The sequence below is a fragment of the Engraulis encrasicolus genome, chromosome 20, assembly GCF_034702125.1.
Source record: "Engraulis encrasicolus isolate BLACKSEA-1 chromosome 20, IST_EnEncr_1.0, whole genome shotgun sequence".
NCBI lineage: Eukaryota > Metazoa > Chordata > Actinopteri > Clupeiformes > Engraulidae > Engraulis > Engraulis encrasicolus.
Genome location: NC_085876.1, coordinates 12943469 through 12959576, shown reverse-complemented (window position 1 = coordinate 12959576; position 16108 = coordinate 12943469). Strand labels below are relative to the sequence as shown.

The 16108-nt window shown below is 42.3% G+C and overlaps 1 protein-coding gene across 1 annotated transcript; it reads right to left on the bottom strand.

Moving 5' to 3' along the window:
• Window positions 1-4408: 4408 nt before the first annotated feature.
• On the bottom strand, window positions 4409-15964 carry LOC134436305 (proteasome subunit beta type-7-like). The gene is made up of 8 exons (XM_063185455.1): window positions 15877-15964; window positions 15518-15611; window positions 15316-15413; window positions 13899-14039; window positions 13337-13452; window positions 5360-5418; window positions 5013-5164; window positions 4409-4925 (listed from the first exon to the last, which is right to left on the bottom strand). Exons 1-8 carry the CDS (start codon window positions 15936-15938, stop codon window positions 4814-4816), a joined length of 834 nt encoding a protein of 277 aa, XP_063041525.1. The 5' UTR covers window positions 15939-15964; the 3' UTR covers window positions 4409-4813.
• Window positions 15965-16108: the final 144 nt, after the last annotated feature.

Below are 16108 nucleotides of genomic sequence, written 5' to 3'. Positions count from 1 at the left end.
AACCAGTGCAATGAGTATCAGTGTACCTCAGTTTAAATTAGAGATGCACAGGATCCAAGATCCGGATCCGGCAGGATAATAGGGTTTTTCACAGGATCCGGATCCGGCAGGATCTTAAGCAGTGGATCCGTCATCCGGCAGTTACCTAAAAATCAGGATCTGGGGCATCTTTAGCCTAGGTTTTTCAGTCAGTCTTTCACAACCCCAATTGCTGAATGGAGTGAAAGAACTTTGGAAGCGGCCAGTGCACTGTGGCAGTAAGCCAATGAGTCTAAAAAATAGTTTGAGCCAGCGTAATAAAAAGGGCCCACGTGTGCAAGTAGGCTATGTGTATCAACCATTTCGTAGGATCTGGTATCCGGTTCCGGATCCGGCAGGATCTTAAGCAGTGGATCCGGTATCCCGCAGGATACTACAAATCAGGATCCGGTGCATCTCTAGTTTAAATGCCTGAGAAACTTTTTGGGGAAGGCCTATGAGCAGTAGCCTCGCGAGCCATCCTACGTACTTCCGCCAAAGGATTGGCTCCACGGTAGTATGGATGGTCAGGACCAGGCTATATGAGCAGGGTATTGCGATACTCAACTATATAACTACAGGAATTAAAAGCATGGATTCATTTCTCCAAACACGGTTTAGAAAAATCTAATTTAAAAAAATCTTTCATCCTAGCTATGTTCCAAAAAAAAAGTGGCCAAAATGTGTTTTTTATGTGAATACTGAAACCAAGATTATAATCCATCATCAAGACGTTTTGTTTTATCAGCTATTATTTTTTTCAAGGCATAAGCACAAATACTCAATGGAACTAAAATAATTTGGAGAGAGACAGCCATGTAAATTCAGTGTCATCAGCTAGCTATTGTGAGACACCTTACTGAAGGCCATGCAGGCCCCTGCTCGTAACCCACTGTTCACTAGGGCAAAGGTCTTGCCATTTTATTTATTTTTGCCGCCACAGCAGAGACAAATGCCAAGAAAGTAGATTATAACATGAAAAGTATAGTCTGACACCACACCATTGAAGAATCTGTGGAACTAAAGGTTGCCATTAACCCCTTAGTGCAGAGCCTATGTTATAACCTTACTGCCACCAAAATTGTAATGGCTATGTAATGTTATTGTATTGTATTGTTATTGTAATGGCTTAATCTGTTGCTTAAGGCTGTCTGTAATGTTTTAGCGATGTTTTTTATGATGTAGTTGAGTATTTTTAGCGAATAGTGAATAGGCCCGCCAGCGGCCCCATCTGCACAAAGAGGCTACAACCACTTCAAACCGCAAACTGCATAATAAACCAGCACAGCCGGGTTGTTACCATGCAAAGACCTAATGACTCACTCCTACACAGATTCAAACTGAAAAAAACACATCACAGCATTGTCAATGGAGGCCAGATGTTACATTATTGGAGTTACCCCTATGGTGCAGTGCTAGCCCAACTCACCATGTTTTCTTTTTTCTACCGCTAGGCAGGTTCGTCTAGTTTACTAGGCTAATGTGTTAGGCCATTAATTATGTGTTCTTCTTTTATACATACACACTGACCATGGTTCCTTTTCCTACTTCAAATTTGCCCAGACTGTGCCACGCCTATACCCATAACTGTTGTCAGATTACTGTATAATGTCACAGGGTTAAAAAAAATAATCCTTGGACAGGGGGGCACTGTGGCGCAGCGCGCTAAGCCCCCCACATTTGGGCTTACGTTGCCCATGGGGACTCCGGTTTGAGTCCGGTCCGGCTGGGGCCATGTCCCGACCTTACCCCATCTCTCTCTCCTAGTCATTTCCTGTCTACTCTCACACTGTCCTATAATAATAAAGGCCTACTTTTTTTTTTAAATCCTTGGACAATATGTCCATGACTCCCCTTTTGTTTGGGTTGAGCAATTTCAGGTTGTGTTTGTGTACGTTTCACCTACGAGATGACAATATAAGTTATGCAGTCTAGTCATGGTGTTAAAATTAGTTATTTTCCAAAATGATCTACACTATTTTCAAAAATATATGTGTGTTGTGTTTTGGACTATTAGATGTGTTTTGGGCTATTGTGGCTAGTAACCTAAGCACCAACTCCAGAAAGGGATTGCAATGGGCTGCTCCGTCTCTCCCATCATCTTCACGGCAGCCTTTGAGGTGATCTTGATTGGCGGGAGGCAGATGGGACGAGGAGTAAAATCACAATCTGGCCAGCGGCTACCACCCCTGCGGAGCTACATGGATGATGTAACCAGCCTCTTACAAACTGCTCCATGTACTGCCAGGCTCTTGAAGAGGTTCGAGGAACTCCTTGGATGGGCCAGGATGCGCATCAAACCATCAAAGTCCCGCAGTCTCTCGATTAGGAAAGGGGCCAGAAACGATCTCATCTCCTTCACAGTGAACGGGGAAAGGATCCCACTCCTGGCTGAACAACCAGTCCGAAGCTTGGGAAGGCAGTACACGGCCGACCTGTCCGACACCCACATGCCTGCCACCATCATGCAGCAGCTTACAGACGGACTTGGGAGAATTGATAAGTGCTACCTGCCAGGCAAACTCAAGGTCTGGTGCTATCAGTTCACCCTCTACCAGCGTCTCATGTGGCCCCTGAAGATGTGCGAGATCACCTCGTCCACGGTAGAGAAGATGGATGCCAAAGCCAACAGCTTCGTCCGTAAGTGGCTAGGCTTACCTCGGAGCCTGTCCAACGTAGGCCTGTTTGGGAGAAACATGCTCCAACTGCCTTTGAAGTCTATCAGCCTAGGCTACAAGCAGGAGAAGGCAAGGCTTGTCCTGGAGCTGAGAAACTCAACTGACCCATTTGTGAAAAACAACAAAGCACCTGTTCGAACAGGACGCAAATGGAGGGCAGAAGAGGCTGTTGACCAGGCCATCAGCAGGCTCATGCACAAAGAGATTGTGGGCAGGACACAGTCTGGGAGAGCCGGCTTGGGGTGGGGAGAAGCCCCCAAGTTCTGGTCTAAAGCCACAAGAAAGGAAAGGAAACAACTGGTGATCGAAGAGGTGGTCAGGAGCGAAGAAGATCAGTACAAGATCAAAGCACTCAGTCAGTCGCAGCAAGGCCAATGGACAACCTGGGAAGGAGTGCTCAACAGGACCATCAAGTGGCCCGACATTTGGAAGCAAGGCTAAGCAAGGCTTAGCTTTCTTATTAGGGCCACTTATGACACTCTTCCCAGCCCAAGTAATCTGAGCCAGTGGTATGGCTCAGATGAAAGTTGCCACCTTTGCAACGCCCCAAACCCAAGTTTGCAGCACATCCTGTCCAGTTGCAAGACAGCGCTGGCCCAGGGTAGATATAGGTGGCGGCATGACCAGGTCTTGCGAAAGCTGGCAGAGATCCTCGAGGCACGGAGGCTGGAAGCTGCCAAAGACCATCCATCGAAGTCACGGACCCTGATCCACTTCGTACAGCAAGGGGCGGGAGCTCAGAACATCAGCCAAAGACCAGCACTACTAACACCGGGATGCGACTGGAATCTGAAGGTGGATCTTGACCAGCAGCTCAAGTTTCCACCGGAGATAACTACCACCTCGCTCAGACCAGACGTCATCCTTTGGTCCCCTGCAGCCAAAACAGTGCTCATGGCAGAGCTCACTGTCCCTTGGGAGGGTGGTATGGAAGCGGCCTTCGAAAGGAAGAAGGAGAAGTACACTGAGCTGGTAGCCGAGTGCCGAGAGGCTGATTGGACAGCCAACATCTTTCCTGTGGAGGTGGGCTGCAGGGGGTTTATTGGAACTTCCATCCAGCGCTTTATGAGGAGGATGGGGGTCACCGGCCCAAAACTGAAGAGGGCAGCCAAGGAATTGGCAGAAGAAGCTGAAAGAGCCAGCTTCTGGCTATGGCTGAGAAGGAGGGACAGGTCATGGGGGAAAGAGGGGTCCTAGGGGTAGCTGCAGGGGGCGGCAGGGAGACGTCCCTGCCGTTGCTCCACCACCCTGAGATGTTCCGGGAATAATGGAGCGAAACATCAATGATATGGGGTGGCTCCCGGCTGACGACCCTGCAGCTACCTTACTGGCACCGGCGGAGGTGCTTCAGGCGGAAACGCCATGCAGGTACCCGTATCTGTGCTATCATCCAGTATTTAAGTTTTTTTTTAAAGTTGAAAAGAATAAAATATTTATTAGAATAGCATTTAATTATCCTTTATAGCAGGTATTTTTAACCGGTTCTTCCGGGCCATTCATTCAGAGTGAGCAGTTAGTCCGCCTGCCACCCACTGCGTTTGCACTTGTGTGTATTTGTAGTAGCTAAATGCATAGCAAGTTACAGATCACCAGCAATATTTCCTCAGCCCACCAGTGTCACGGACCACTGGTTGAAAACACCTGTTTTACAGCTTTTTGAGAGCTCTTCAAACATACATTGAGTCTCGTGCTGATAGATTTGAGACCTACAAGTCAGCTGGCAGTTTTAAACATCCATTGTGGAAATAGTTTGATACTTGAAGTAACTGAAGCAGTCCAGTCTCCCAGATATGTTTAATGGTTGGTCTTTTCTCAATATAAAAGCATCCATAGTAGTTCAACTAATCGAACTAATTTCAAAGTACAAAAAATACATTTTGCTGTGTTGCATCATTACATGAGTTATATGAATAAATCTTCAAAATCATAACAATGGGATAAGCTTAACCTTAATTACTTACAGACCCGGCATTTCACAAGACACCCACAAACTCGTTGGTGGGTTATTATTATTATTATTATTATTATTTTTAACGGTTAATGTGTAATATGCACGGTCCTTTATGCTTAATTTCAACATCGAAGATGACAAAGTGCTGTATGTTTCTGACAGCCATTTAAGCCATTTCCATCTTCTGTACAGTCTCCTCCACCAGCTCTACCTCCAGATGAATCACCTTCTCTGCCAGCACAGGAGTTGTGCCTGGTCTGTACTTGTATTTCCTTTGCCTACATGAAAGAAAAACAAATATGCTAAGACGTGGTCCTGAGGTTTTGAAATCAAATATGACAAATCATTAGTTGAGCACTACTCACCTCTTCTCTTTAAATTCAGATTCTTGGTAGGGTCTTATGTAGTCCACTCCGTCTCGGGTGATGACACAGATGTCTATATTGTTGCCAGAGCCGAGGTCACTCATTATGCCGGCATGGATGGCATCACGCACCAAAGTCTTGGCATCCTCAATCTAAGGGTAAGACAAATTGAGGGGCAATTGTAAGAGCATGGACTTAATGCCATCTTGTGTTGTGTTTGTGCTTAATTTTTTAATCATATAACAAATAGTCATTATAATGATACTGATGCAAATCCCACAAACTGGAGATTAAAGCACTTAAATTATGATTTATGTGTTTTGTACATATTGCTTCATATAATCTACCTCCATATTGGGTTTGAACCTGTCCTCCAGTATCCCCATAGCAGCCAGGTCTCCAGACCCTGCACAGACCAAACGAATAACATGGTTTGAGTTGATAAACAGAGAAAATAAACATGCTTTTGAAATTCTCTCAAGAGTTTTACGTGTCTTGATCAGGGATGTGAAACTCAGGCCCATTAATACACTTGAAGTGAGCACACTCCACACTGTATTCCCCAACAGTACTATGAATTAGAAAAGTTTACGCTGTAGTACTCAATATTGCAAAAATGTCCAGATGACATACACATTTTAGGTGTTCTCAACAGGTTTTCAGGTACCAATAAATTAACTCTGGTTGGCATTGTGTTTTTAAGTACAACTGACATCCTAACACAATGTCTTTGAGTTTGTAACTTGGAACTCTATCTGGCATATGAGTGGTTAGATGTGGCGACCATGGAGTAGTGGTTAAACAGCTGATCTTCAACCTGAAAGGTTGCAAGTTCAATCCCCAACATGGAGATAATCTTACCTACTTTCTGGAACATGGTATGAAAATGTTCAGATGGTCACCAGACCCATGACTCCAGCTTTAATTAGCAATATTTTTCACATTTAATTTCGATCGAAATTACAAAAGAAAAATGCTTAGGTAAAGCAAGACAATATTTGAGCTGCTGTGGTCTGGATAGGGGAATGACCAAAAGATCAGAGGATTGCAGGTTTGAATCCTGTATTACCAATAAAAAAAACACTCAAGTAGATGTCAATTGGAACTATATCTGACATATGAGACTATGCACTGTATTCCCCAACAGTACTATGAACTAGAAAAGTTTATGCTGTAGAATTCAATATTGCAAAAATGTCCGGATGACATACACATTTTAGGTGTTCTCAACAGGTTTTCAGGTACCAATAAATTAACTCTGGTTGGCATTGTGTTTTTATGTACAACTGACATCCTAACACAATGTCTTTGAATTGGAACTCTATCTGGCATATGAGTGGTTAGATGTCATGACAACATCTGAGGCGACCATGGAGTAGTGGTTAAACAGCCGGTCTCCAACCTCAAAGGTTGCAAGTTCAATTCCCGACATGGAGATAACCTTACCTACTTTCATACTTCCTGGAACATGGTATGAAAATGTTCAGATGGCCACCAGACCCATGACTCCAGCTTTCATTAGCAATGGTTTTCACATTTAATTTCGAGCAAAATTACAAAAGAAAAATGCTTAGGTAAAGCAAGACAATGTTTGAGCTGCTGTGGTCTGGATAGGGGAATGGCCACAAGATCAGAGGATTGCAGGTTTGAGAAAACACTCAAGTAGATATTTATTGTTTATTTTTCGCGAAACTGTGAAAGTCATAAATTCTTTAAATCATGTCAATTGGAATTATATCTGACATATGAGACTATTGATGTCAGCATGTTGTGCTTGGGCAGTCATGGACTAACAGTTAAGCAGTTGGCCTTGAAACATGATGGTTTCAAGTTCAATTCCCAGCACGGGATGTTACGAAAAAAAAATAAAAATAATAAAAAATCACATTCAAACATTATTGTTTTGGTATGATGTCAGTTGGCCAGATTTGAAGTGGAAAGTATGTGAGAAACACATTTGACTGTTAATCATGAGTAAGTCCAATACTTTCTAACAAACAGGGCTAACTTTCAACCAATATTAAGCCTTCAGTGTAGTGTAGGGGATAGTCCTCTGCCTGTAGCCATATTGGCATGTCCATATCTTGAGGTTGAGAGTTCCAATCCTAAGGCTGGGTCACTCACTGTTTTGGTTGTTTAAGTTTTTTTTTTTATTGTTTACCAGCTTCTGCTTTGTGTAAAGAAGAACCCATTCATGGCAGAACCATAGAAACCCTATTTCATTAAAATGTAACATAAAATACAAACTTCTCTAAAAATGGTGAATCTGTCAATGGGGGATAGATTTACTCAACACCATGTGACCATCAAACCACAACTGACATGGCATGGAAAAATGTGTCTATCGAACTTCAAGGTAAGAGAAGACCCATAAAAGTGTGCTGGTGTGTATGTTTAGTAGTTTACTATGTTGCTATGTGTGAACTTAGGTGCTCTTGATGCTACACTGTGTGTATCAGGCACGTGCACTCCAATACGGCAGGGGAGGCACGGCCTCACCAGCTCCAGATGATTATGATGAGATGCAGTAAATGTGAATAATAGTAACAATAACAGCTATTGTTTTCTAGCATCTGCACCATAACTACCATTTGAGCAGTGTTTAAACTGTTTCACTCGTTTTCAATCATTTTTGTGGCCAAAATCGTAATATTTGCCCATTTCATGTCAAATTCCTCCGAATACGCTGAATTTGGACCAACTCTGAATTTGCCTCACCCCCGGATTGCGCAATCCATCGTTAACAAGCTTGCGCGCATGCGCCATTTTGCTCGTTCTGTGAATGCAACCTGGTAATATTGTATTAAACGTTTTTATACACTTAATAGAAGTATGTATGGTGTGCCCTCATTTCCTGATAATTTTTTACTATTTTCTACGTGTGATTATCATTTCTTTACTCTGAACGCTTTGGCATAACGCCCACTGAAACATACAGCGGTGAGGCCAGCAGTAGCCTGGCCGCAGACTCCTTCTGGTGTTGAGAGTATTGCTGGCCAGTTACGTCATAGCGAATCTGAAGTTCACAATACAGTCAGTCGGTGTTGTTGGCTAGCTTGTTCACTTTGACTGCTACAAGTGGATTTCATAACGAAACTAAGAGCATTCTCAAAGTTGGATTTCCAAGGGGAAAATATGTGATAAAGAATGGAGGACCGACAGAGCTGAAGGGTTTGCTGCAGGTGACCGGTCAACTACCCGATCATTTCAAAGTGAGTGGTACAACAGAAACTATTTTTTTGTTTCCCCGGTGTCTTGTTTGCAACCGGCGAGAATGTGTGGAAGAAAATTCGCATGGGATTTCACGACTTAACAATTTACTAAGGACTAAGGAGCCTCACGAAACAAATCCTCGCGGCTACTCATATTCATATTCAATGCCAAATTGCTTTGGACGTTTGGGGCGTCTCGAATAGATGTGGCTTTGGATGAACAGCGCCGGCTAAAGTAACGTTAGCATGCGCAACGCCAAAAGTGAAGGAAAAGAGCGGCGCCTGGACCTGATGTACCAGTTAAAGGTAAGATCAGTGTTTCCTATGTGTGTGAAGCCTGTGTTTGTGAGACCCGTGGGGAGATAAAGAATCCGCCGTGATTCTGTCTGGTGTGGTGGTAGCTTTTGTGATCTGAACAGGATTCTCATGTGCCCTAAGTTGAGTACAGGGCGTTGAGGTAAATCAAATATACCCGTGTAGCCTAACTACAAGACTCTGATCTAATTCCAAAGTGTAGGCATAACATAAATGACAGTCCCAAAATATTTGGTGACCATATCGAAGCTTGTGTAGTAATCTCTGTTTAAATGTTGACATTCGCTTCCTGCCACACCTTTGTCCCACATCGTTTGCCGTAGCCTCGTACAAGTAGATGTAGGCCTACATTTGCACGAGAATCCGGTGCTTATCACAAAAGCTACCACACCAGTTTGTTCGCCGTGGTGCTCAGCGGTCTATATGACACCATGTTTTGAATCCTGTGTGTGTGTGTGTGTCTTTCATTGAGCATCCGCCCTGATGTGGTTTATGTGAGACCACTGTTTGAATCCTGTGTGTGTGAGAGCAGTGGGCTGTGAAGGAGCTACACTCTTCACTACTCTCCCCTCCTCCTCTCCTCTCCTCTCCTTTCCTTTCCTTTCCTTTCCTTTCCTTTCCTTTCCTCTCCTCTCCTCTCCTCTCTTTTCCCATCTCCTCTCCTCTCCTCTCCTCTCCTCTCCTCTCCACTACTCTCCTCTCCTCTCCTCTCCTCTCCCCTCTCCTCTCCCCTCTCCTCTCCTCTCCTCTCCTCTCCTCTCCTCTCCTCTGCTCTGCTCTCCAGCTCTCTCTGCCGTGATGCTTCTGTTTGTCCACATTGCTGCTGTGTGGTTTATGTGAGACCACTGTTTGAATCCTGTGTGTGTGTGTGTGTGTGTGTGTATGTGTGTGTGTGTGTGTGTGTGTGTGTGTGTGTGTGTGTGTGTGTGTGTGTGTGTGTGTGTGTGTGTGTGAGAGAGAGAGTGAGAGATCTAATAACATTTTCTCTACGGAAATGCAGCATGTTTTATTTTGTAGGCCTACCTTATGTTAAGAAAGCTATGACATATGAAACTTATCAGTAGGCGTATTTGGTAAATTTACAAAAATATACTTATACTGTAGCTGTAGTATTATATATTTGAAAATCTGATATTGGAAAAGTCAGTGCCTCACCAGCCATAAAGTTGACCGCACGTTACTGGTGTGTATGTTATGTTAGCAATTTAGCTTAGAATCATAGAGGTAGAAAATAACACTAGAGAGGACACAGCAATTTGCGACAGCACTGGGAAATGGCAGATGGAGCTTCCCAACTTCCGTAGGTAGTGTAGGTACCTTCAGTCAATGCAAATCCATGAAGAACATGCCCACCGCTGTCAAATGGACCAAAACTGTATGAATATGAAGTAACACATTAATCAAAGACCAGATTTGAAATGTCAGGCTAAATATCTACTTAAATCATATGAGTCGATGAAATATATTTAAAAATCAAATTATATGTTTTATGAACATAGTTAGCAACACACTTCAACCAGAGAGAGTAGAGAGAGAGAGGTTCCATTGGCCCATTGTTTCCGGGTTCTATTATTGGGGGGAAAACCCCCCATAGGCAGACCTAGATGCCGTTTCCACGTAGCTGGATATTTTTATATGTGGATATTTTTTTCTCCTGCTTGTATTGGTTTTGCATTGGTTTTGGCCTTCCGTTTCCACGTAGCAGATATTTAAAAATCCAGGTGCAGGAGAAAAAAATAGCAGGAGAAAAAAATATCCTGTTTAGGGGTCTGAAACGCATTTGTTACAATGGAGGATTTTTTTTATCCACATGTTGCGTTTCCACGTAGCAGGAGAAAAAAATACCCTGCTAAAAAAATATCCTGCTACGTGGAAACAGCACCCTAGTCTGACCTGAGGACTGTTCTATTCAATGCTAGGAGCATTATGACACGTCCCTTTAGGCAGAACGGAACCTGGTCACATTAGGTGCCCATAGAAACCTATTACCGGTATGTTGGCATATCTCTAAAGAATTTCTGGACATTTTCACATGATTACCTATTTTAGTTTTTTTTACAACGATGTTGTAAAGACAAAAAACTCATTCTCATTCTCTCCCCTGTTTACAGCACAATACTAACTGTCTTTCAGTCAATCACAACAGGTGCAGCCAATGAAGGGTTCCATTTCAACTGTCACTGTCTCAAGATTCTATTCTTAACGAGCAGGTGCGAGCAACCATTCTAGAAGTCTATTGTTCAGCTCTTCAATGCAATGTGATATAGTCTTGCTGGACTGTGCATAACAGGTAGCTGCTTGGCTTAATGGGAATGCATGCTGATTGATTAGAGATATGGAGGTTGAGGGTTCGAACCCCATCCATGCCATGTTGATTTTCAAAATTATATCATATGCAGTGTTCCTTATCCAAGTTAAAATACCATGCATGTCATTTATTATCAATGACAAATGTGCTGGATTACAGATATGGACGTTGGGGGTTCGAACCCCAGTCGAAGCCATGTTGATTTTCAAAATTATATCATATGCAGTGTTCCTTGGCCAACTTCAAATGCCATGTATGTCATTTAGTATGAATGGCAAATGTGCTGAATTACAGATATGGAGGTTGGGGGTTCGAATCCCACCCGAAGCTATGTTGATTTTCGAAATTATATCATATCCAGTGTTCCTTGGCCAACTTAAAATGCCATGTATGTCATTTAGTATGAATGGCAAATGTGCTGAATTAGGGATATGGAGGTTGGGGGTTCGAACCCCAGTCGAAGCCATGTTGATTTTCAAAATGATATCATATGCAGTGTTCCTTGGCCAACTTAAAATGCCATGTATGTCATTTAGTATGCATGGCAAATGTGCTGAATTACAGATATGGAGGTTGGGGGTTCGAATCCCAGTCGAAGCCATGTTGATTTTCAAAATTATATCATATGCAGTGTTCCTTAGCCAACTTAAAATACCATGTATGTCATTTAGTATATCCCCAAAACGCAGAGCTACAACACTTTCAAGATGGCTGAATCCAAGATGGCTGAATTGTTTGGGCCATAACTTCTGACTGGGTGGATGGATTTTTTCCAAGATTTCTTTTAGCTTTGTTTTCTCAATAGTACTTTGTTTCATCTCTGTCCCAAAAGGCAAGCCCGCTTCCAGCATTTTCTGTGAGAATGCAATCTAGTTTTCTACCTCTATGCTTAGAATGTTAGCTACTGCTAGTTGGGCTAGCACTGTGTAGGCCTTTCATACAGTGCAGTGTATCTGCAGTGTATTTGCAAGTGATGCATTGCATTTTCATGATGACATATTGCACATTGAACTTCTGTATAAACGAGTGTAGCAAACCCAGTGATCATGCTGTAGGGGCCTAATCCAACAAGTCCTCATGAAAGCCTTAAACGTAATGCTCCACAGGCAGCCGATATGGGACCACCATAACTCTATGATCCATCAGCTCTACTCAACACTCCAAAGGATAAACAACTGACTGTGTTGTGAAGTCTGACACTATTTTGGGAGAAATGTTATTGTTAGTTAGGCTATATGGATCTCCTTCAGCCACCAACTCCTAATAAAAGATTCAGAAATGGACAACAAATAAATGACTAAATTGTCAACAAAGCTGAGGTTGATTCTTTGTAATGTATTGACTGTTGACTGTTTTAGAACAGATTGGTGTGTATTGTATGATTGTTGTGTTATTGTCTACTGTTTTTGTTTGTCAACCACATGGAACAAAATTTAAAAAAAAAAAACTTGATATAAAGCATTGTTCACGTTTGTGGAATTAAAGCTCATGTTATATTTGGTTTAAACAGAGGGGTGGTAGCCTAGTGCATTAGTATAAACCAACCAATCAATAAACCAACCAAGATTTTTTTTTTGGCTCTAAAATGGGAAAACATAAAACTTTTAATTTTGAAATCAAAAACTTAGAGCCAATATAGCTTTAAAAAAAATGCTGTGCTTGTTTACTTTAAAATTGTAACTCTCTGCTAAGTACTAATTGCATTGATTTTTGCATCATTCTCGAAATATTTATGTCAATGGAGCATGTTAGATCTTTGAGTAGCAGCTACTAAAACATTCAAGATTTTATTTTTTCTCATAACATTTGTTTTCACATAACATGTCTGATTTTATGTAAGACTTACGTAAACGTTTTAGTTTTCAACTCAAATCTTTTGTGTAAACCATTGTTTCTGTGCATTTTAGAGTTTGGAGTACATACTTGACTTGGGCTGCTAAAAACTAAAAATCTAATTATGGAATTAATGTTTTCAATCTTTTCAGTCATTTCAAAGTTTTTGATCATCTTCTAAAAGATTTTGTGTCCTTCATATGCATGAATGTAAGTAGTATTTACGTAAAACATTTGGTCACAAAACTAAAACTTTAACAGGAATAAGTTTCCACAAAAGTTTTGAGTTCGTCGAACATGTTGGGGTTTACAGTGCAGTAACATCTCACACTCATATAACAGAATTTGCGCATTGCAGGCACTTTTTATTTACCTCTATGATGGGAATGGGTGTTTGTGAAATTTGCCTTTGAGTCTTACCTTTTAATTATTACATAATTTATCTATTTTAATTATTGCTATATTATAATTTTAGCCCATTTAAAATATATATATTGCGTTCTGCCTATAACTTTGTCCCAGATTTTGATTTTGGTCTACTGTGAATTTGAGGTTGACACTCGAGACACTCTAAGACTGGTCTGCGTCATTTCCAAACTCTATTCCACCACTCTCTCCCACAATAAAGGCCCAAAATAAAAGGTGTTTTTACTGACCCATGGCAAAATAAGGTGCTTTGTCCATACTTCCAAAGGGTCCAACACGGTAGAGATGGTTGCCAGTGCAGTCTACCCCTCCCAGGATCAGATGGGCCCCAATTTGACCCCTGTACCTAAAAGGATATAATAACAACATAGTATTTATATTGTGCTTTCCTAGACACTTAAAGGTGCTTTACAGACCATACACAAAAACAAAACACACAATAAATCTATACAAAGCGATAGAGACTCAACAAAAGTAGACATTTTTTTTGTAATTAATGTTGACAGTTAGTACCTTGTTGAAGCATCTATGTACTGTAGTCCAAAAGCAGATGATATGGTAATATGAATCTCTAATCTACATGTTACAACCCTTTCAACACAATACTTTACAACAACCTGATCCTAAAGGGCAGTGATTTACTACTAATAATCAAAAGATATGTACAAAATGGTAATAATACGGTAGGCCAATACTGTTACGTTGTCTATGATGATACTCGTGTAATTGCTGAACCCTTACTTTCTTGATCAATCCCTGTCCAATTTTGTCCTACCTGTTTACAATACCCACCTGAAGAGCATGTCCTGTAAAATGTTGACAGCCATGGAGAGGCGGGGGTTCCTGCCACTGTTCATGGAGAAGATGGTGAGGTTGGACGAGAGCAGCTCGGTGGTCTTCTCTGTGTCCGCTGCTGTCCCTGCACCACAACAACTACAAATGACCACCCCAACAATAAAGAAGCAGCAGATTAGAGCCTCAACAACCTAGTTGTTGTTATTACATTACATTACGCTTAGCTGACGCTTTCATCCAAATCAATGTACAGGGTATTGGTTACAGTCCCTGGAGCAATGTGGGGTTAGGTGCCTTGCTCAAGGGGAGTTCAGCCATGGATGGAGGTGTAGGGAGAGGTTCGGGTGGAATTGTAAGACCACCTCCCTAAACACTCGGCCAGACGGCCACAGCTATTGCTCTTATATGGGTCTTTTTCTTCAGTGCTGCAATACTGTCCTGAATATCGCATTACATGCATTGCAATAAGGCTTCAAGGCCCCCTTGTCTTGTGGTCTCCTGGGCTTGATTAGCCAGGCCGTGCCCTCCTAGTGACGCAACAGTTTCAGCGTTGCTACCAGTCAGGTCAAGAGAAATTCAAGTACTTTCTGAGTTTCCGCAAATACGGGAACTCCTACCACTTTGTTGGGACGTATGTATTATTGGTGTAAGAGAGAGGAAGAGCAAAGCTGTACGCCAGGAGCAGATGGGCAGTGAGACTGGCCCCTCACTGCGGGCCCTCCAGCTGGAGTGGGTGTTGTGGTTCAGGGCCGAAACACACAGAGAAGGTTGTACACCACCTGATGACATCTGCTTCTGGCGTTACAGCTACCTGTGAAGGTGGTTGAGGAAGGCACCTCCGGTGTATGCATCAAGTAGTTTATGAATGTGTGTTTCCTATGTTTGCCTATTAATTGATACAATAAAGATGTTTGTGTCACAAGTCTTATTTTCTCTCGCTGACACATGGGCACCGGAGGAGGTGCGACAGGCAGCAATGCCCAGCAGGTATTAGCAGCTACCTGTACAATCCTGGGAAGCAAACAATCATTGGCAAACCAAGGGAGGCCGTTTGGAAAATGCCTTTTGGGAAATGTTAATTGTTATGCTCTTGGTCAGACCAAGTCTTGAAGAGATTTTGAAGTCGATGATAATCAGGCTAGGTTGGTGCCGGTAATCTGTTGCTCACCAGCAGGGCTCTTGAGTAGCCTAACTGCACCCAACCAGCCAACTGCTGGTGAAAATTCCATTTGGCTGGTAGGAAAAAAAAACCTTAACAGCCACTTTGACTGGTAGTGACAGTATGTTTTGCTAGTTTTAGCTGAGATTATTAAATATCTACGTTGAAGTAGACATATTGTAATGATGAAAAAGGGTTAATTTGCAGCCCTGTTCATCAGTGTACCAAGCATTTTCCCCCATGACACACACTTACTATATATTTGGAGCGATGTAATGGATCTTTGCGCACATCTTGTCAGCGACCACCTCACTTGATGTGGCTCTGGTGTCTGCTCCGAGGACAACGCCATTCTTCGAGAACAAAACATTGAGAACAGAACAATACATTAATCAGCTATTGATTGGTAGTTCCATTATGCGCAAACCGTTGCTTATTTAGATCTGTTTAGGCCTACCTTATAAACAACTCCAGCTATGGTAGTGCCCGTTTTAAGAGGTTTCGGAGTGTTGACCTTCCCGTCTCCAAGTAAACTCTCCAGTCCAGCATTTCTGGAAATGAAATGATGCTGGAATTAGGCAGTGATCATGCTCGTACGTGGAACGAGCGACTGTAGCCTAAGCAAAGTAGACTAATAAACACGGCAAAACTGTCTAAACATTGAAGGCAAAACTCGTAGCCTATTTTCGCAATAGAAACAGAATACTTTCACTTTTGATATTTCGGCTAGGCCTACATGCCAAGGATCTTCTCTTTTCAATATTAAAATAAAACAACGAAACTTTAACACAACCAGTCGACAAAAACTGCACCTACCTCGCAGAATTTTCAAAGTTAAAACCTGATCCAGGTACTTCAAATACGTGATGCAGTGCCATGCTAGGGAGCGAACTGATAGCCTACTCCACCTTTAGATCAGTTCCTTAATTCACAAAGTGGCAGTGCTTCCCGATATCAAGCGAGGTCGCTGTACCTTCCAATCCACACGCACGACACGATAACAGACTTTGCCTTAGTAATTGGTATTGCATGAGTTCAGCATCTTCAG

Coding starts and splice junctions, on each gene's coding strand:
- LOC134436305 (XM_063185455.1), bottom strand. CDS start 15,938: ATGGCACTGCATCACGTATTTGAAGTACCTGGATCAGGTTTTAACTTT. Junction 13,453..13,898: donor TTACAGGACATGCTCTTCAG/GTGGGTATTGTA, acceptor ATATCCTTTTAG/GTACAGGGGTCAAATTGGGG. Junction 5,419..13,336: donor AGCACCTTATTTTGCCATGG/GTCAGTAAAAAC, acceptor TGGTCTGTGCAG/GGTCTGGAGACCTGGCTGCT.